This window comes from Sarcophilus harrisii, chromosome 5 (assembly GCF_902635505.1).
Source record: "Sarcophilus harrisii chromosome 5, mSarHar1.11, whole genome shotgun sequence".
NCBI lineage: Eukaryota > Metazoa > Chordata > Mammalia > Dasyuromorphia > Dasyuridae > Sarcophilus > Sarcophilus harrisii.
This window is the reverse complement of record NC_045430.1, coordinates 75381188-75404505: the sequence shown is the minus strand read 5'-3', so window position 1 is coordinate 75404505 and position 23318 is coordinate 75381188. Positions and strand designations below refer to the sequence as shown.

The window sequence follows — 23318 nt, the reverse complement described above, 5'->3', positions numbered from 1 at the left end:
GAAGTTTTATTTTGATGACATTTAAAAAGTTTGGAGTTTTCAGAGGTCTATTGTAATAATTTATTCCTGTTGGAGTTTTCTCCCAAAGGATAGTTGGCATTGACAGAGCATAATTTTATTTTTTTTAATGAAGGTGGTGGTGGTAGTTGTTTTTAATAAGCAAAAATCTATTTTTTTCCTCTCTCATCTCTCCTCTACTCTCATTGGGGGAAAAAGAAAAAGAAAACCCTTGTAGTAAATGTGCATAGTCAAGCAAAACCAAAAAATATGTGCATTGACAGAGCATGTTTTGGATCAATAAAATAGAATTTTGATTTGCTGGAAAGTTAGATTGTGAGCACTGTAGCTAAGTAGGCAGAAAGCCCAACTTCACCAACTGTCTTATCCTGGCTACATTATAATTCAATGACCATAAATGACCATGAACTGTAACCTTCTAAACCTGAGTCATAAACAGACTTTGTGGATATATTACTTAAGTTTGGGGCTGTTGTGTGGTTTTATAGGTGGTTTTTTAAAGTTCTTTGCTGGTGCCTCATGTTAGTTAGCAGAAAGGGTAATGCTGGTTTCTTGAAAGTAATATCAGCAGAATATGAGCTCTGGTTTATCCTATTAAGAGGGAAACTCTTCAAATAGGGATGCACAATTGGGATGTAAGCTTGTCACTTCAGGACCTACTTAGCTATTTTGGATAAAAATCATCTCTAGATTGGCTACACCACCTTGAAATTTTTAGCTACAGGTCATAATTTTGTTATCAGTTTCTCTTTACTGCCATTACTCAACCCATAGGGATGTTCTGATAGACATTAGAGGAGCAAGTATCCCCATTAGTGGAATTTGTAGATTTCTGAAGTTTTTTTTCAAATGTAAGATAAAAAGATTCATCTTTTGAAACTGTATCATATCTTATCAATAGACTATTCTTTTTTAACTCTTTAAAAATATTGTTTTTAATTTATGGAACAATACAAGTATTTTTATAACAATACAATTAAAAAAGGTCACATATGAAACTGTAAACCTAGTATGTACAATTTGCTGTTCTTTTCAAATATATAACAAAATTATCATCTAATTTTATTTTTCCCCTTCTTCTCCTATCCTTTCCTACACTATTAGACACAAATAATAAGTGTATACACACACTCATATATAAAATTGTTCCAAACATACTTCTATTTATTCCTTCTCTGGATTCATGAATCATCTTCATCTTTATGGAGTATTTTTAATGTTCAAAATAACTTATTTTCTTAGTAGACAATTCTTAAAGAATAAAGTCTTTGAAAATTCTAGTATTCAAAGTTCTTTTGGGAGAGATGAGAAATCAATGTTTAAGAAGCCAGTGGGGTCTTATGAATTTGAATAGGATGTGTTACAAGTCAGGAAGCCAGCAACCTTCTTGCTCTCATTTATGATGTTAAGTTTAATCAACAAGTATTTAAGACTGTCTCATTTGCCAGGCACTGTACTAAGTTCTGGGAGTCCTTGCTCTCAAGGAGTTTATATTCTAAGAGGAGAAAACAACACATAAAAGGAAGCTGAAAGAGGGGAGAGAGGAGAAGATATTCATATCCCCACATAGATCTAATGTGTGGTAGAGAAAATGTCAGAGAGTCAGAAGAGAAGTCTGAAGAGAAATGAAGTTATGGCTGTCTTGGACATTTCCCTTAAAATGGTAGTTCCAGAAGAAGCCAGTCAATCAGAGGAAGGTGTCATGGGAGTGGAGTATACTTCTAATGTGAGATTAATAGGGGGAAACTTGTGAAGAGGCTTCTGTGGCATAGTAAAGTAGTGAGTCTGGAGAGTTAGACATATTACTGCAGCATTCTCATTTCTAAACATTGTTTAGGAGAATAGAGACATGAATTTATATCCCCCTGGAAGTGTACCTAGCCAAATACTTTCTTTTTTTTTTTTTAACATTTGTTTTTAAAATTTTCAGATTTTAACTTTCAGAATTCCAAATTCTCATTCTTCCTTCTTCCCCTACTTCCCCCATTGAGAAGGTACATGTGAAGTTATGCAAAAAGTTTCCATAAAAGTCATGTTGCAAAAGAAAACATAAATCTTATCCCCCTCCCCAAAAGAAAAAATCTTAAGAAAAATAGAGTTTAAAAAAATATGCTTCAATCTATATTTACATAATCAGCTCCTTCTATGGGTAAGGATGGCATCCTAAATCCTTTAGAGTAGTCTTGGGTCATTGTATTGCTGAGAATAGCAAGGTCATTCACAGCTGATCATCCCACAACATTGCTATTACTTTGAATATAGTATATTTCACTTTGCATGAGCTCATGGAGGACTTTGCAGGTTTTTCTAAAAGCATCCTGCTCATCATTTCTTAGAGAACAATAGCATTCCATCGTAGTCATTTACCATAGTTTATTTGGCCATTTTTTCAATTGATTGGCATCCCTTAAATTTCAATTCTGCTATAAATATTTTTGAATATATAGATCCTTTCCTATCCTTTTTAAAAAATCTCTTTTGGGATTCATGCCTACTAATATTGTTAGGTCAAAGGATATGCATGATTTTATAGCCCTTTATAGCCAGATCTTTTCTGACATGAAATGGACTGAATTTCTCTAGCAGACTTTGAATCGTGGCAAACCACATTCTTTCTGTGAGGCAGGAGTTTATTGATTGAAATGTAATCATAAATTGTCTTTATTCAGTGAGATGTTTAAAACTGAGCTCTATGGATGTGAGGGGTCCCATGGCACTTTTCTAAAGAGTATGTGGGTTTTGACCAAATATTCTTGGCCCGGGTTTCCCCCTTCAGACCAGGGGATCACTTGGCTATATGCCTGCTGGCATACGGACGAATGGATTGCTGCTGATGATTACACCTTTTGTAATACAGGTGCAGAATGGTGTTGCATCAGGCAAACTGAGACCTGGCAAGGAGCTTAATTTTTAAAAACCAGGGTCCCCCACTACCTTGAGAGGCCATTTTGGGGAGAGAGTGAGGTTGATAAGTTTTCACAGCTCTACCTCATTTAAATCCAATTCACTTGCAAATTAAGACATCACCCTCCTGGTGTCATTGGCCCTCTTCAGGAACAAAGAACAAACCACAGCAGTTTGACTTGACTTGCTCTGATTTGAGTGTACTTTTTGTAATACTGCATTTCTTTGAATCCTTAGGAAAGACCAGAACCTTTTATCTCCAGTGAATTGCTGGTATTTACTCCTGAACCAAGTAAGAAGAGAAAGCAAGGACCATGCAACATTAAGTGATATCTATCTGAACAATGTCATCATGCGCTTTATGCAGATAAGTGAGGATTCTACCAGAATGTTTAAAAAGGTAATGTTCCCATTTCAGCCACATTGTGCTCCCCTGGACATGTATGCAGTTGACGTTCAGTTTCACAGGGACCAAAACTATTGAATATTGTACCTTTTTCCCTTTATATCATTTGTAGGAGCAGGTATCTGATTTTAAATGAGGAATCCCAGTGGAATGTTTTTAGTTAATTACAACCCTTGCCCAAAGGAAGGAAATATTCGCAGCTAGAAATGTTCAGTCTGGAGAGAAAAAAACTTTAGGTTCAAGGAAAATAAGGGCAAAAAAAGAACCACATCTGCAGCTTTAGCTACCTGAAAAATGCCAAGGAGGACTTAATCCCCTCCCATACATACCTTCTCCCTTCTGTTTGATGGCTTCCTGCCAACAACACAAATTGGGGAAGAAACCAGAAAAAAGTTCTTACTGTACAACTAGTTTCGTTGTGTGGACATTTTCATTTTGAGCAATGAACAAGTTGGCTCTTTCCTCATGTACAGAGTGCAACTCCTCTTTAGTAACAAAGCTGGCCTCTGTTTTTGATGTTTACATGACCCAGAATTTTTTGCAGCTGTGTAGTGTCATGGTGGTTTTTTGGTATATATACTTATACCTATTACACACTAATTAGTCATGAAGTTTTAAAAAATGAACAAAAAAAGTCCCACTGACTATTAACACCATATTTATAGTTGAAAGTTTTCAAACAACAAAAGCATAGTGTTAATAATAGACCAGCTGGAAAATTTCCTGCTGATGTTTGGTGTGGCCATATTAGACTTCTGTCCTAGAAATGGAATTTGACAAACCCTAATGTGCTTTTTCTATAATGGGAAAAATGCTCTTAATGGAATCTATAGACAACTCCAAATAGAAGAAAATAAATAGTAGTAATCTCAGGTTATGGGAATTTTTAAAGAAGTCATCCTATAAGTGAAATAGAAGAGATTCACTGAAAAGCTTATTAGCAATACTGATAACTGACATTTATGTAATATTTCATGCTTTAAAAAACAGTTTTAAAAGTAGGAATCCCTAGATTTTTGTTTGTTTTTTTGTCTCATGGATCCCTTTGAATTGGAGAGATCATGGCCTCCTCAGAATGTTTTGAAGTAATTGAAATAAGTGCTAAATTTATTTGGAGATTAGTCAGTAAGTCAATAAATTCTATATTAAAATAAATTCTACTATTCTATATGACTTACGCATGACTTAGCCATCTATTTATTGATCTTACTTCTCCTCCTCCCCAAAAAAAGTATAGGGGGAAGAAATGGAGTTAATTTAATATAACTTGTTCTTAGTGAATCCATGCTAGCTCTCTAAAAAGAAAGCCATAATTATGTGGTCATAAACTTTTTATAGAATTATTTGTAGAATTTTGGTAAAGATTGATAATAAGCTTGCCTAGTCTGTGATTTACAGTCTACCCCTTTTTTTAAAAATCTGCCTGTCCATTAGTCTGATTTTTTTTCCTTCATAATTCTTTTTCAAACTACAAGTGGTTTCGTGATTTTTTTCTACCATGTTTTTTAATACAAAATATTTCTTTTGAGACAGAAACATGAAGCTACTTGGTGTTCTTTATCTCTTTTTATATATTGGTATACAAATGTTTTATCCTTTATGGTTTGAAAATTTTTCTGATGAAAGAGATGGAAACAAAATGGGAGATGAATAAGCAACTCACTGTCTTCCTGAAGCAATAGCTCAGTCTTTTCCTTCTTTTTTTATTTTTGCTCTCAATACAGCTTAAAAGAGAAATCTTTTTTTTTTTTTTTTTTTTTTTTTGGTCATTAGCATTCACCACAAACTTTGTGTTACTCTGGATTTTAATCTTCGTTATGCTCTTCTTAAAAGTGAATGCTACTATTTATTTATCTGTGTTTATATTTCTTATATGTCTGTTTAAATTATCTTGTCAGAGAGCTCTTTATTCAGCAACATTGATTTCTTAAGATTCCTCTTCTTCTTTACCCAGATCATTCTTAATTGTATAATCAGAATTTTATTATTGAGAATTCCACTTCTCGCTTGAGCTGAATTTCCTTTGATAGTTTCTAGCCATGGATAATGTTTATTCATTATTTGATTAGCATTTATGCTTCCATCTCTTGAAAGTGTTTGAGATGGCTTATAAGTGAAACATAATAGCCTCCTAATTGGTTTCCCTACCTTGAGTTTCCTCCCCCACTTCAATCTATCCTCATTACAGCTGGCAAAGTGATTTTCTTAAAGCAGGTAAGACCATATTACACTCTCCTTAATAATCTTAATTGAGCTGGACTACCAAATCAAGTATAAAATCCTCTGCTGAGCATTTAAAGCTCCTCACAACTAACTCCCATCTTATGTTTCTACTTCATCAACTATCCCTCTCCTTCATGAATTATATTAATGAATTATATAGCATAACTGGCTCTGCTGTTCCTCAGGCAGGAGACGTACTCTCTGGAGTGACTTTTTCATTGGCTGTCCACCATGACTGGAATATTCTTCCTCTTCACCTGGATCTTGAGTGAATTAATGCCTTAGTTTTGTTAAGAAAATTCAGCTCGAACCAGCTACGCCCAGAGAAAGAACTCTGGGAGATGACTAAAAACCATTACATTGAACTCCCAATCCCTATATTTATGCCCACCTGCATTTTTGATTTCCTTCACAAGCTAATTGTACAATATTTCAGAGTCTGATTCTTTTTGTACAGCAAAATAACGGTTGGTCATGTATACTTATTGTGTATCTAATTTATATTTTAATATATTTAACATCTACTGGTCATCCTGCCATCTGGGGGAGGGGGTGTGGGGGGGTAAGAGGTGAAAAATTGGAACAAGAGGTTTGGCAATTGTTAATGCTGTAAAGTTACCCATGCATATAACCTGTAAATAAAAGGCTATTTAAAAAAAGAAAAAGAAGAAGAAGAAGAAGAAAAGAAAATTCAGCTCAATTATCACCATTTTCTTGAAACTTTTGGATACTACTACCTGATCCTCCCCAAATTACCTTGGATCTGTTTTATATATACCTATGCATTTATGTTTTTTTCTCTCCTTATTAGAATATAAGATCTTTTAGGTCAGAACCATTTCAATTTGTGATTTTGTTGTTGGTGGTGTTAATATCTGACACCTAATAAGTACTTGAGATAAATGAGCACTGGAATTAAAAACCAAAATAGACACGAGCTCAAGAAAGGAGAAGACACAAACCTTGTCATGTATCTGAAAAAAACTAATTATACTTCAGTATCAAATTAGGCAGAAACTTGATGGGGAGTAGGCGTTGATAGCTAAGAACCCCCTTCCCCCCAAAAAAAACCCAACAACCCAACAGTCATCATTTATTAATTGTCTGCTATGGGCAGCTAGGTAGCTCCAGGCCTGGAATCAGGAGGCTCTGAATTCAAATCTTACCTCAGATCCTTATTAGCTGTGTCACTCTGGACAAGTCATTTAATCCTGTTTGCTTCTGTAAAAATGAGCGAAAGAAAGAAAATGGCAAACACTCCAGTATTTTTTCCAAGAAAAACCCAAATGATGTTACAGATAGTGTAATACAACTGACATGCCTCAACAGCTATAGTAAATATGCCAGCTAAAAGAGGCATTACAAAAGGAGGCAAAAATTTCTGCTCTCAAGGAATTTACAATCAATGTTAATATTCTGGGCTAATCTGTGTTAACATTTTGACTAGAGAAAGCATACTGATTAATTCACAGAAAAAAAAAATATTTTCCTAGTACTTAATGAGGAATTTACCATTATGGATCCTTTTGTAAGGGTCTGTAAGTAAAATTATGCCTGATGTTTAACTATATAAAAAATGATATGACATGTTCAAGTGAGTAATTCTTGGTAGTGACCTGACCATGTATGAAAAAGAGAGGATAACATGAAATCGTAATTTGATCAACGCATTTCTGTGGAGAGCTGAGATAATAAGTCCCAGCTCCTTTGCTTATCATTGATCTAACTTCCTACATTGTTGGATCCTGGAAATTCTAAATGAATAGAGAGATAATGAATAGAGAGATTATTAAACTGTCTCTCTCAAAGATCAGATATTTTAAGGAAGCATTTGGCAGATGCTGGAATACAGCATGACTTGATTGAAGTATCTAAGAAACACTGGTTTGCAGAGGGGAGAGATATTCTTTTGGGAAAGTTTAAGAATCTGACTTGGTATTTCTGTTCAGGAAAAAGAGCAAGCAAGGTCAGCTGAGATAGTGGGCATATCAAGTTTCTGAAGAAAGGTTTTCCTCAGGAAAAAAAAAATTGTATAAATATCTTGTTGAAAAGTGCTCCCATCACCATTAAAGTTCGGCAGCACAAAAGGCAGAAGAGCTGATTTGAGCCTGAAAAAATGTTTCAATAAATGTAACCAGAGTAAATGTCAACCAGTTCATTACAACCTCCATATGACTCCTATGGCATGCTTGATTTTATTAGGGATTGTATCCCAATGGACTTGTTATTCATTCCTTTTATAAATATTAGTCACTTACTATGTCAAAGTAGAGAATACAAAGAAGAGTGAGACAAGATATTTGCCTACAGAGTGCTTAATAATCTAGTAAATGAGATAAAATATGAATACAAATGAGATTAAATGTGACAAGCATAATTGGAAACTTTAAGGCTTTAAATAAAAATACTTAAAATATTAACTATTATTATCATAGTTATATAAAACTATAATTATAATTGTAATAATTTATAGTTATTGTGTATATGTCTTACCTCTCCTACTAAATTATGAAGGTATTATAGGAATATAATACAATATAGAAATTATAATCATCTTGGTGTAATGTTTAGGGAGTTGGGCTTGGAGTCAGAAAGATGATTTATATGTGACTTTATTTAGTTATTTGCTGTCTAATTCTTTACCTCTATAATTTTTACTTCTTCATCTGTAAAATGAGGGGATTGAAGTCATTGGCCTCATGTAGCTCTTAATGTCTATTAACTAAAAAGAAAAAATCTATTACCTCATCACTTGGGATCTAGTCTTACCCCTGACACATATTAACTATATAATAATGCTCTGGAGATTTAATCTCTCAAGGGAACTTGCCAAAGCCATAAGTTGCAAAGAAGAAACTGAACTGCACTGGTAAAAAAAGCTCTGCCCTAGGAGATCTTTACCCAAATGAAGTCATCTTGTCCTGTGAGATAGATTAACTGTATGTTGTTGTCTGAAGACCAACCTTACTACAGGTTGATAGTACGTAGATTTTGTTTGTAATTTAAATCTGTATAGTGTATGAATGAATGACAAAGCTTTCAATTGCTTATCATATGCCAGGCTGATACACTTACCAAAAAAATAAAAAAAGATAGTCCTTGTTCTCAAGTTGCTTACATTCTAATATTAGATGGCAACACAAATAAAGAAGTAGTGGGGAGGGGGCTATGTCACAGGGATAGTGAATGGTGTCATAGAACATTAACTTGTACTTTAAATGAATGGCCATGTGGATTTAGCTCTTTCCAGAGCTAAATGAAGTAGGGGGAGGGATATATGAAAGGCAAAATGACATGCTAGTAGTTAAGCAACAGCACTAGTTCTAGTTCTACTGGTTACAATGAATGCTCACTTGTCTAGAAATCCAGTTTCTGGAAAGCCAGGATAGAGCTGGAACACAGGTACATGGCATGGAAGTACCTAGAGAATAGCATCAATATAATACATTTGGTTCTCAATTATGGTGAAATTGGAAGCCCAAGGTTTTAAGGCCATGAATGCATATGTAAGTGTATGTTTGTGTTTGTGTACATACAAAATATAATTTAATATATACGTAGCATACTACATATAGATATATTATATGTTTACTGTGAACCTCATATTAGTTTAGAAAACCACAAATTAATATAATCTTTGTTCTATTGCATTTTTATTTATTTTGTTGAGCATTATTCAATTAAATTTTAATCCATGCAAGCAGTACTCCACAGTGTTGGGGGAATGCATTAGACATCTCTCATGTCTTTTTTTTTTTTTAATTTAATAGCCTTTTATTTACAGGTTATATGCATGGGTAACTTTATAGCATTAACAATTGCCAAACCTCTTGTTCCAATTTTTCACCTCTTACCCCCCACCCCCTCCCCTAGATGGCAGGATGACCAGTAGATGTTAAATACATTTAAATATAAATTAGATACACAATAAGTATACATGACCAAAACGTTATTTTGTTGTACAAAAAGAATCAGACTCTGAAATATTGTACAATTAGCTTGTGAAGGAAATCAAAAATGCAGGTGGGCATAAATATAGGGATTGGGAATTCAATGTAATGGTTTTTAGTCATCTCCCAAAGTTCTTTCTCTGGGCGTAGCTGGTTCAGTTCATTACTGCTCCATTGGAAATGATTTGGTTGATCTCGTTGCTGAGGATGGCCAGGTCCATCAGAATTGATCATCATATAGTATTGTTGTTGAAGTATATAATGATCTCCTGGCTCTGCTCATTTCACTCAGCATCAATTCATGTAAGTCTCTCCAGGCCTTTCTGAAATCATCTTGTTGGTCATTTCTTACAGAACAATAATATTCCATAACATTCATACACCATAATTTATTCAGCCATTCTCCAACTGATGGACATCCATTCAGTTTCCAGTTTCTAGCCACTACAAACAGGGCTGCCACAAACATTCGTGCACATACAGGTCCCTTTCCCTTCTTTATAAATCTCTTTGGGATATAAGCCCAATAGTAACACTGCTGAATCAAAGGGTATGCACAGTTTGATAACTTTTTGCATCTCTCATGTCTTATATAGGATATAGGTAGAGATAGGAATAGGGACTAAACTTGTGGTTTTACCGACATAGGGAACTCCCTAATGAAGAAACTCCACCTATATCAAAGTAGGGTGACACCTTATCTGACTCTTAGAACAAGAAAGGTAAAACATCTCATGAAGATTATAAATTTTGACCAGGCTGAATTTGTACCAGCAATGCAGAGTTTATTATTAAAGACTTAAAAAATCATTTAATAACAAAATCATATCACTAGATACAAAGCTTTTGACAAAATACACTATCAATTTTTGTTTAAAACATTAGAAATGTCATTTCTTTAAAATGACAAAAAGCATATGCCTAAACCAAGAGGTAATCGTTATATGTAATCAAGTTAAATGAGAATTCTTTCCAGAAAAGTCGGAGGTAAAGCAATCTGTTGTTACCACTTCTGTTTGATATAGTACTAGAAATGCTGTCTATGATGATATGATAAGGGGAAAAAAAAGTTGAGGGAATAAAGATATGAAAAGAATTAAGAAAATTATCATTTAGCAGATGATATGATAGGGTACTTAACTCAAAAGAGTCAAATCAAAATTAATTTTTGATAAAATTAGATTATGATAACTTACACTCTCTCACCCCTCACCCCATATCTAGTCATGTCATTTCTGTCTTCCCAACATGTCTGCCATATGCCCCCTTCTCTCTTCGCCCCTGACATCATCCTGGTACAGGTAGTCTTTACCCCATGTGATGTTAATGGCTCTCTCTGCTTCAAGTCCCTCCCCACTCTAATCCATTCTCTTTTCAGCTGTTGGACTGATCCCCAAATGAAGGTCTGACTATATTATCCCATTTTTCCATACTTCCTGTTTCTTCCTACATCTTATTTTTTAAAATCTTTGGTTTAGCTTTTAAAGCCCATCATAACCTGGCTTCTTACATTTCCAGTCTTCTGGCATCTTATTTCCCTACTCTGTAGGGATCTCCTATGCTAATAACAATCCTCAACACAGGATTCCATTTCCTGAGTCTCAGAGAGGTAAAGTGCCCCCAAATTTACAGCTAGTAAAGTGTCTGAAGCTGGATTTGAACTCTAATCTTCCTGAAAGTTCAGTGCTTTATCTACTACTATCACCTTGTAGCCTCTGTTCTATATTTCTATATCCAGGGCCATCTCCAGTCATCTTGATCTATTTCAGGTCACTGAACCTAGATGAATCTGCAGGACAAAGTGAGGCAGGTGATCTTGCACAGCCCTCCTTCACTTAAATCCAATTCACTTGCATGTCATGGTCTTCTTTGAGAAGGAAGGACAAACAATAGCCTCTATTCTATAATATAGCTATTCTATACTTTATTTCCAGTAAGAGAGGTATGAATGAAGTTTTAGGGGAAATCATAGGAAAAAACTGCTTCTGCCAGACATGATTTTTAAATTATTGGAAAGGATTTCATGAGGGAGTGAGATTTCAGCTGGTTCTTGAATGATGGATGGGAATTGGAAGGAAGAAGCTTCAGGGAAAATACATCCCAGGTGGAGAAAATGGTATCAGATAATTCAATTGTCTGCTCTGTCTCCAGCTTTATATGTGCACTGACATATTTGAACTTACAATTGATTCTGGTTGTAGAATTTTTGAGCTTGCAGATCTGACTGTCCTTTTCAGTTTCTAACAAATCCATGTTGTTGACACTCAGTCATCAGGATAATTTGTCTTCACATATGATCTTTATAGCTGTTTCATTTGTTGCTCTGAGATAATAGTTCAGGCAGTTTTTCTTTTTCCTTGGCATCTAAACAAGTGCTGGCCAATTTTTTTTTCCTGGGCAGCCCAGGAAAAAGTCAACACATCTTGCTTCTTAAGAGATATAGAATCTGTTCAAGAATTCACTGATGTCCCCCATCTGCCCTGGGCATCCTTGCCCCCGAATGTCCCAAAAATGTTATCACCAACCTTTGCATGTTAAAGTATAGCATAATATCCCTGAAAAGAATGCTGGTTGTTGATAGCACAACAAAACTTGGTTTAGATCCTTTTGCTGCTATCTGTAGCTTGTGTGAACATGTCCTGGTCATTCTAAATTTCATTTTAGAGTAATATAACTTCAGTAAATTAACATCTCAAGTATACTCTGATGTCACTGATCCCCTTTGAAATTAAAGGGTGAATGATGACAATAAAATTTATTTCATGGATTGTTGTTGTGAGGAGCAAATCAGATAATTTATATAGTGTTTTTTAAGCTGAAAGGGCTATGTTAAGTGTGAGCTTTTATTATTGACTTTACTGATTATTTAAGTGTAAAATCAATTCAAGAAAATAGCTGAAATAAAAACTTCCCCTTAAAATGGTAACAGGAAAGATCCTCGAGAAGCCCAACTCTCCCGTAACTACTCAAATAAAGGACACCAGAAGGAAAAGTGATTTAGAAAACCATAGTCTCACTGATTCCTCTTTTATGCCAACCTTGGCCAACCAGTCCAACAACTTCTTGAGGTGGTTCCAAGTCAGAGAGTAAAATACTCTTAGGCATTAAAAACAAAGCTTGTTTCCAACTTTGTTATAGCAGGAAAACTTGCAGTAGGAAAGGACCTAGGAAAGTTGGAAAGGTAAAGGTCTATTACTCTTTAACTTATGAAGGAATTTAGGATCATAGATTTACAGTTGAAAAGGATCTCATCCATTTCAAAAACCTTCATTTTACAGTTTTATCAGGTTTTTAGTTAAGAATTGAAAAAGTAGAGATACTAAGAACATGTTATTTCCTCTTTTTTTTCCAATTAAGGAAATCTTTTTTGTAATTCTCTTCCTTGATAACTGTCAGCATCCTTTTAGTTCTCACAAATTTTTTTTATTTTTTAATAAAAATTGCTTTATGAATCACGTTGAGAGTTCTTATATTCTTTAATTAATTCCAGTGTTCCTATCCTTCAATTTTTTTTATTTTTGTTTTTTTTGGGTCACATCTTTGATTTCTTTGATATAGAATAGGAATCCCAACAGGGAAGCCCCCTTTACAGCTATTGATTGGCACCTCTCTGCAATGTGTTATATGAAGAGTGTGGTCTGTGGCACTGAAAAGTTGATTGATTTAAAACTGACATGCCACTAGTTTGCTTACTTTACAATTCTGTTCTCTTCTCCATTAACAGCCATTCCCTTCTTATTGGAAGAAAGTGAACTCAACAAGTACTAGACTTATTTATTGTGACTTTTCCTTTCTAGGAAATGAAATCATTAAGACAAGTGAACTTACCAAGTATTTTCCCCTTATTAGCATGAGATTCCTAACAAATGTTCTGGTAGTTGATATAATTCGTCTCTACTGCACTGTGCTGCTTCTAATATAGATTGCAATCTAGATGATTGGCCTCCTCAAAAAATATTTCTTTTCTTCATCTTGGGTGATTCCGACAGAAGATCAAAGGCTTGCATAAACTAGAAAAATATTCATAGAACATCTGGTCCATCCCCATCATAGTTGGTATGTATTGCTTATTTTGCAAATAAATTTTGCAAAATTTGCACTAATTAATATAAGTGAGTGCTTAAGATAGAATTTGAAATTTTAGTATTTTGGTGTCCATTTCCATGATATTTTTACTTTTCCATACGTGGGTTTTTTTGCTTATTGATAGAGGTCATTAGGCCCCATAGCTCTTGAGTTCTCTACTCCTTAGCTCTCAGCCAGGGCATGAGATAGGATATTTTAAATGTGGAATTTGGAGTTCTTATAAGATTTGAATTTGGATTTATTCTAAGGAAATTAAGTAAATCTTTATTAAGTCCTCATTGTGTACAAGGCATTATATTAGTAATTAAATTGAAAAGAACTTCCTTTACTAATACATGGTTTCTTTTTCTTTGCTTTCTCTTCTGTATCATATTTTTCCCATCACCAACTTTTCTCATTGATTTTAGTTCTTTTCCAATCCCTTTAGGATGTTTTTATTACTATATTTCTTTTTATCCTTTCCATGTTAGTTCAGTATATTTTCTAAAAAGTTTGAGGGTAGACAAAGATTTCTTTCTGTCTCTTCTTCTCTAGTGGACCCGTTCCCTCCCATAGGTAATTGCTGACTTCAGTTAGGAAAGACAGCTTTTATTAACAAAACCGAAAATTCCCATTTACTTATTACTTTGTGCTTTCCTTCTATTGATAACATTAAAAACTCCCTTTTAAAAAAAAAAATCACTTTTTTTCTTCTGTTAACCAATTTTATGTGTAAGGTAGTAAAAGTATAGAGGATCTGTACTATTCTGAGGACCAAAGGTTATGAGCTTCAGACACTGAGGTAACTAAATCTAAAAGAGCTTGTGACTTGCCCCTATTCACACAGCTGTTAAATGCAGAGGTAGGATTTATCTATTGATATTCTTTTTTCACTGCACCATACATCTCTGTGCACTGCAGATGGGTATCAGTTTGGCTTTCTCTTGGAAACTTGACTACAAAGATTTTACTGTAAATTTCTGGTCACCCTGAAGCATCTGAGAATGTTCATAGAAATCTCCCTGGCATCTCCTGAAGTACTGACATCTACTAACCTGTTAAAATATTAGAAGTTAGCACATTTAGCAGGAGTTAAATTTTGCCTCCTTTCAGCAAAAAGAGTAGACCAGCCTGTGTGCGCACGTGCGCGCACAAACACACACACGATGAATTGCTCTTATTTGCCCACATATTTATAAACTATTCATAAATGAAAAAAAGTGAGGGGGGGGAATCCATAGTGAAGCTCAGTGAGAATCAGTTCTATTAATGAGGAATCATATTGTGAAAACAACAATCAAAAGAAATCAAAATCCAGTTTTAATACAAGGGTTGAAGTTCAAGATTATATCTTCTGCTTCCCTTCTCTATCAAACTTTTCAGTCTAAAATTTTTCTTCCATTTTGAGTCAGTCTTTTAACCAGCCTTTTTAAAATACTTATTATATACCAGAGACTGTGCCAAATGATTAGGATATAAAGAAAGATAAAAATAGACCTAGGGAACTCATTATTGAATGGAGGAAACAACATGTAAATTAGATACATACATAAATATATGGGTTGGGTCAACTGAATCAATCATATAACACTTTTAAAAATAAGTAATTAGCTGCTTCTTGGTACAGCTCTAATTGAAAAAAAAAATCAATCAATTAAAGGCATTGAAATAGCCATAGGAAAATGTCTTACTCATTTTCAAAGGAAGGAAAGCCATTGGTTGGAATGAGATGAAACTACATAAACAATGTACTAGTACTGGCTAAAGAGACTTAGTCATCCCCTGTGGGACTTATAGAAAATAATAAGCCATTTCAGAAGCCAGGCATTAAAATGTCAGATGAACCTAGAAATCCAACCAAGGCCCTGAGAGAGAGTCACTTGGATTAGAAGGAGGGAAAGGAGAAGAGCTTCTATTTCTCATGAGCTCCAAAGGTCAGAGTATTTCAAACTCCCCATGGGCATTCTAGCAATATCCCTAGATTAACAGAGGTCAGTGGCAGGATTTACTGTGGCAGCTAAGGACAGACTGAACACATAAGGGAAGAAGCAGTTTCAGGAATTTGTTAGGAGTCTAGCAGACAATTGCACTATTATTAAGAGAAATTTCATAAGGCTCCATGAAAAGGGGAAAAAAGAATTGCCAAGAGCTCTTACTCCATTTATGACATGTGCTCTAAACTTGAGCCCATTTTCCCCAGACTTTGCATCTGCTGGGGAAGAGTATGTCCCCAGTTTTAGGCAATGCTTTATGCTAACTATCTTTATTATATCGCTTTGGTAAATATCCATTTTTAAAATCTCTGGCTGGATAATTTAAATCAACTGATGATCAGCAGAGGAAGCACACCAGTGGGAGCTTTAGTTGTGTAAAAAGAAAACGAAACAAAAAAACCAAACTCCTCATGAAGGGAGAAGTGGCTTTGAATGTATTGTCTCAGAACACTGGATTCTAAGGTCCATTGTATTTTACAAAATGTGGTAATCGAAAGGTCGCATGAAGATTTAAGAATTCTATACAATAACTTTAATAATTTTTAACATTTTTTTCCTCAGTACATTATTCTACTATCTAATGCCCTTTATCTGAAACTTATCTCTAAATAGACTCTGTTAACTGGTGTTTTGTTGGGTTTGTTTTTGTTTTTGTTTTTTGCTACTTTCTTGTTTTATCTACCTATAAGATCTATTACATATTACCTTAGGATTTGTACTAAATTCTCCCAAGATTTGAAGAGACTGATATAGCAAAAATATTAACATACAACAGACCAAAATATGCTGACACTCTCCATTTTTGTTCCTATACAGTGCCATGTACGGTGCTAATAGAATCAATGGGATAAATACATCACTTTTCAGACTTGAAAGCACCAAATATATTTGATCTGGTTTTTTTGCTTTTGTTATTGTTGATATTCTTAATTTCAAGATACATGGTTTTAGTAAGTATAATACCCTCCTCCTCTCCTTCTCTCCCACAAATAACCTTGCTGTGGCTCTACCTGCATTCTAAGATGTGTCTTCTAAGATTATGAATACACCAGATCATTATATTGTGTTATAGTATTTCTTAATCCAGAGGAGTAGCAGATGGTGGCTAGGTAATAAGACCACAGTAATTATTCCAGGTGGATATCTCTCTTACCTTCAAAGCCTCATTAGTTGCTTTTCGATACTTAGCTTGGCATTCTTTTTCCTGTTATATGTGGTTTCCTTGGTCCTGACTTTAATAGGGGATAGCATCACATTCTGGGGCCCCACTTCTCATTTTACAAAGACTTCTCCCCTACTCTTATTACTCAATGAGATTTACCTTTCAGAGTGAAAAGGTGCGTTTCCCCTTGATCTAGCTCTATAACCCTCCCCAAAAATGCATAAAAATTGAATTAGCAAAATGTGACTGAAGCTACCTTTAAAAGTCACATTTTCTGTAAAGATTACTTCAAGTCTACAGAAATCCATCTAGTTTTTTAAATATTTCATTACCAGCTCTTACCTACCAGGTGAAAGGAAACTCGTAGAAAACATGTCATTCGGAGAGATGTCCAAAAATGGCTAGAATAGCAAAATAGTTGCTCCCATTGATCAAATGTCATAAACTAAAATTCTTCAGATTTGATGGCAGACCACTGAAGCTCAAATGTTATGCCCTTTCATACCTCAGCTTCCCCCTCTCTCCCCCTCCCCCCCCAGGCACTACCATCTGACCTGTTGATAAGTAATCTAAATACTATGAGGTCTAACATTTTGGAGCTATTCCCTATCCTTAGGAGTTTCAGGACTTTTTATTTAAATATATTTTGCCCTTTTTAAAATGTTTACATAAACAACTAAATTTGCTACAAAAATTTGTTGTTTGAGCTCATCTTACTTTGGATTTAGAACATCTTAATTTCATTATACTTTTGTATTGAAAAGGAAAGAAGTATCTGGGCCAGACACTATGCTAAGCATATTTTAAATATTATCTCACAGCATCACAGCATCCCTGAGAGGTAAATTTTTTTATGATTCTCATTTTACAGTTGAACAAATTGAAATAAAAAGATGTTAAATTACTTACCTAAGATCATACAATCGGTATGTTTCTGAGACCCAATTTGAAGTTAGGTTTTCCTGACTCTAGGCCCTTTGCTCTATCCAATGCCCCTGAGTAGAGTGCTGAATTTTAACTGATGGAAAATCTAGGTTCAAACAAGTCACTTATCCCCTCTTGGCTTCAGTTTCCTTACCTGTAAAGTGCTGATAATGATAGTTCCTACTTCACAGGATATGGGGAAAGACTGTAAATTTTAGACCAATTTGTAAACATGAGTACTATTAATATTATTATTAGCATCACTTTATTCAAATCAGAGATTGTCAAATGTTCAGAAGTTAAAATTATTCTAGGCACGTTGCTCTTATAAGTAATTTAAGAGAAAATGGCTGTTGGATGGGGAAAGTAGCAGGACATTGGTGCGTAAGCAGCCTTCTCTCTAGAGTTTGGTGTTATTTTCCAGCAATTCCTAAGGGAGGGTTTCTGGCAGCAGCACACTAAGAAGAGTAGCAAAGAATTATCTTGGTAGCAAGAGCTAAGAAAGTGCCACTAAATCAAAATTTTCCTACCTTTTTTTTAATTTCTTTTTTTGTTTTATTTTGTTTTGTTTTGTTTTGTTTTTAGAGAAATTTTATTTCTCTTTCAAAATTGATTTTAAAAATTCATCACAATATAGTAGAAAAAAGCATTTGACTTAGAGGATCTGGTTTAGGATTCTGGCCAGTTTCTTCATCTGCCAGAAAGGGGTTAGATGAGATGTCCTTTGTGTGCTCCCTTCAAAGTCTAAATCTATTATAAATGAATGAATGAAAAATATTTATTAAGCATTTATCGTGTGCCAAGTACTGTGAATGAAAATAAAATGTTGGTGGTCTTTGTCCTCAAGAAGCTCACATTTTATTAGGGGAGACATCATATAGGGGAACAGCAAAGGACAGAAATTCTAGTATGGGAAGTCATTGGGATATTAAGTGTAGCCATAAAGGAAAGGATTGGCACATGTTTACCAGAAACAATGGTAGCATTGATGGGTTTGATTAAAATTTCCCCAAGGTGGAGAGAACTACAGCAGGGCTTTTTCGTATAGGTTCTAAAAGTAATCCCAAAGATTTTTCATTTGATCCAAGTAATTTCTATTTCCAAGAAGTCTAAGGTGGAAAAAAGTTTGTAAGCTGGAACAGGAGGGGGGAACTAAAAGCAACCAGCTTTAGTTATAGTATTTAAATAGATTCTGTACTATTATTATAAATTACATGTGCTACCAGATAGATTCTATACTATTATATGATTGCTAATATGAAGACTCTTTACCCTTGCTATAATAGTGTTTTAAAAAAGCTCCATTTCTGTTTCAACTTGAGGTTTACATATCATTTTCCTCATTCAAAACAAGGATGAGGGATATCATTTTTCTTACAAAAGAAAATTTTGTACTCTGTATTTTAGATGTAGGCATACTAGAAACAATTCTATTAATTTAAGTTTCACTAATCTATAGGCATTTCTGTTTAGAGGAGAAGAAAAGAGTTAATGTTAGGCAGAATTATTGTTGCTGAGTCATTTCAATCATGTCTGACTGACTTGACCCCACTTGGGGTTTTCTTGGCAAAGATACTAGAATGGTTTGTCATATCCATTTCCAGCTTATTTTTCAGATGAGGAAACGGAGGCAAACAAGGTGAAGAGACTTGCTTCAGGTCAAAAAGCTAGTGTCTGAGGCTGGATTTGAAATCAGGTTTTCTGGGCTCCAAACCTGGTTCTTTCTTTAATGTGCCACCAACTTAAGTTATCTCATGTTTTTTTAAAAAAAGAAAAGATCTCTCTAAAAAGCCATTTTCAAATTATTATTGGTGATATTTCTGATTAAAGAAAATTTCATACTATGATAAAATATAGTTTCAGGGCTCAGGGAAAAGTTCAGTCAACATATTGCTTCTTCAAACAGAACAGTTAATTATATATAACACCTTTGGAGAATCATTTCCTTAAAACTATGCAATTGCTTCTCTTTGATCACTTTCTTTTAAGGATTTATCCTTTTCAGCTAACTATAGGTGAATTAAAGAAGTAATAAAGCTTTTTCCTTCTTTCAGTCTGATTGTTTCACTAATCTGCTATAGATAGCGTAACTCAGGGAAGAGTCCTGCTGTGGCCGATTGTGGGGTGGAGGATGGTGGGGAGAAAGGACAGAAATGCATTTAAAACTTGTCAGCACTAATGCATCATTGGTGGAATTGTGAATTACCCAACCATTCTGGAGAGCAATTTGAAATTATGCCCAAAGGGCTATAAAACTGCATATCCTTGAATATCACTGTATCCCATAGAGAGCATAAAAAAGGGGAAAGGATCCACATGTATCAAATATATATATATATATTCTTTTTGGGAAATAGCTGAAAATGGTGAGGAGGTGTATTTCAGAAAAACCTGGAAAGATATATGAACTGATGCTGAATGAAGTGAGCAAAACCAAGAGAACATTGTACACAATAATAATAACATCGTATGATGATTAGGTTTGATAGACTTGGCTCTGCTCAGCATAGACTTAGCTTTTCTCAGTGATACAGTGATACAAGACAATCTCAAAAGACTCATGGTGGAAAATGCCATCCACTTCCAGAGAAAGAACTGTGGAGTATGAATGTAGATCAAAGTATATTATTTTTATATATATTTATACATATATATTTATATATTTTTTATATTTTTATATATATATTATTATATTATATATTATATATTATTAAAGTATATTATTTATATATATATTTTTTGGTTTTTTTTGGTTTTTGTTTTTCTTTTTCTTTTTTTTTTATGGTTTTTACCTTTTTTTCTGATTCTTCTTTTAAAATATAACTAATGTGGAAATATGTTTAACATGATCATGCATATATGACCTAGATCAGATTGCTTACTGTCTTGGGGAGGGGCAAGGACAAATAGAGAGAAAAATTTGGAACTCAAAATTCTACAAAAATGAATGTTGAAAACTAATTTTTATCTGTAATTAGTGGAGAAAAATACTACTGAGTAAAAAAAAAAAATGGGATGTTGAGAATGATTGTAGAAGATTTCCATGCAGGATATTATTTCAAAATGATCATTAAAAAAAGACCAATGAGGTTTCTCTTTTAGATTAGCCCAAAGGCTTCAAACTAGGGCAAATTTCAGATGTTTTCTTAGTTTTTAAGAGGGAGAGTAGGATTAATTTCCTTCCCATATTTTATAGATAATAATTATATAAATATAACATATTGTGTCACATTTATAAAATATAATATCATATATAATGGAACATGATAACATATGTGTTAAATTATATCATATAATTTGCTATAAATTTAAATGTTATATTTTAAAATATATCACAAAATAATATAAGTATATAATGGAAATATATCACATGATATAATTTACAAATCATAATACATAATATAATTATATAGCATATATTACAAATAAATATATAAATAACTAACTTTCTATAGTGACTTATGTTTTGCAAAACACATTACACACATCTCATTTGATTTTCATAATAGTCTCTAAAGATAAGCACTATTAATAGCTATGTTTGAAACCCAGAGAAACTAGAATTGCATAGTTAATGAGTTTCTGTAAAAGTATTCCTGACTACAGATTCTGGGCTCTATCGACTATGCCACATGGCTTCCTAAGAAACTGAGCCTCAGAATGGTTGAGTGGCTTCCTCAAGGTCCTATAATTCCCAAATTTTAGTTACAGGATTCCAACCCAGGTCTTTCCAGACCTTGAGACCTTTTGCTATGACATCTTGACAATAGCTGACAATTAGGAATATAGATTCACAGATTTTGAAGTGGCAAGAAGGATCTTTATAGATCACTCAATCCAAGATGAAGAAACTGAGAGATGATATGATATGTGGATTGTGAATGCAGAGATTATTATTTTTTTTTTTTTAATCTCATGGCTACATAGCTGCTGTAGCACCCTGTTCAGTTGGTTTTGTCTATAGATAGTTCTCAAACTTTTGTTCTCAATATCTTTATACTATTAAAAATTATTGAAGATGTATCCAGTTTTTGTTTATGTAGACTATATTTATAGCTATTTACCATATTAGAAATAAAAACTAATTTTGAATTTGTAATCTTTCTGAGAGTGTTGCAGAGATCACAAATCTTGTGATGAGAAATGCTGATTATAAGTAATCATGACCTCTTATCAACTGAGTGACTTCTAGACTAGGGAAACAGAGAAGAGTGTGTGTGTTGGGGGTTAAATGGTGAACAGGAAACAACTGGAGTCAGGGGTATGTGGGGAGGATCCATGACTCCAATCCCAACATGTTCTTTGAATCTCAGCTCCTACCCTTGTGCAAAGAGGAGGGGAAACTCATTCTTTCCTTTTATGAACAGAATTTTTGTCTTATTCTTAATCTTCCCCTGAATCTTACATGGTCTATTGTCGAAGTTAAAACTATATGACTCCTTGAATTAGTTTTATTCCTTACATCGATAACTACGTTTGCTTGCTTACTATGATTATCCTTTGTATAATAAAACATTTAATGAGAGAAAAGCTAAGCTGGTTGAGATTAAATTAACTTTTACTTTGCAGGTTTGGGAGGATCTAATTTCCATTTCCCCAACCATCAGAAAAAGTCTTCCCCAAAATTAACTGCAAATATCTGATGTTTAATAGATATAATTTGGGAAGTGAAGTGACTTAGTGGATAGAGCACCAGATCTGGAGATCTTAGTTCAGATAAGACCATAGACATTTACTAGTGTCTGGCAACTCAACTAATCCTGTTTACCTCAGTTTTCTTATCTGTAAAATTAACTGGAAAAGGAAATGGAAAACCACTCTAATATCTTTGCCAAGAAAACCCCAAATGGGGTCAAAAAGAATCAGGTGCAACTCAAAATGATTGAACAACAATAACAAAATAGAAATTATAGCTCAATACCCTTCTTAAAGATAGAGGAGAAGGGATAATGACCCAGTGAAAAATCACTTCTTTTAAGAGGCCACTCAGAAATTTCTGCCAGTCTCTTTTCAAACAATGAGATGATTCAGGCCAGTTCTGATAGTCTTGTGATGGTGAAAGCCATCTGTACCCAGGGAGAGGACTTGGGAACTGAGGGTGGATTACAACGTAGCATTTCACTCTTTTTGTTGTGGTTTGCTTGAATTTTATTTTCTTTCTCATTGGTTTTATCTAATTTTTGTTGTGCAGCAAGATAATTGTATAAATAGGTATGCCTATTTTGGATTTAACATATTTTTTTTTTACCATATTTAACATATATTGGATTATTTACCACCTAGGGGAAAGGGTGAGAGAAGAGGGGGGGATTGGAACACAAGGTTTTTCAAGGGTCAGTGTTGAAAAAATTATCCTTGCATACGTTTTGAAAATAAAAAACTTCAGTAAAAACCCAATTTTAAACAAGTTAATATTTTAAAATTTATTTTAAAATTTTTTCTGCCAGTATTAAATAATGGCAAACATTTCATTGAAGTAATTTGAATACTTTATAAGTGGATTCAGTGGTAGCCCACTAGTCTAAAAGAGCAATTTGACTGAGAGAATCCTAGAAGAATTATGGAGTATTAGGGAAAGTACTGAGTTTGGAGCTAGGAGAACTGGGTTCAAATCCCAGCTATACTGTGAATGGTTACAACCCTTCTAAAATTTAGAATTATGCTCCAAAAGT

General features: G+C 34.1%; 1 protein-coding gene across 4 annotated transcripts in view; it reads left to right on the top strand.

The window, feature by feature from the left end:
• The window catches only part of SRGAP1 (SLIT-ROBO Rho GTPase activating protein 1), a 290112-nt gene that overhangs the window by 134589 nt on the left and 132205 nt on the right, over positions 1-23318 (top strand). For all 4 annotated transcript variants that reach the window (XM_031940927.1, XM_031940925.1, XM_031940926.1 and 1 more), the window contains exon 3: positions 3160-3322. In XM_031940927.1, the coding sequence (XP_031796787.1) occupies positions 3160-3322 (163 nt within the window). The remainder of the gene's footprint in view (positions 1-3159; positions 3323-23318) is intronic.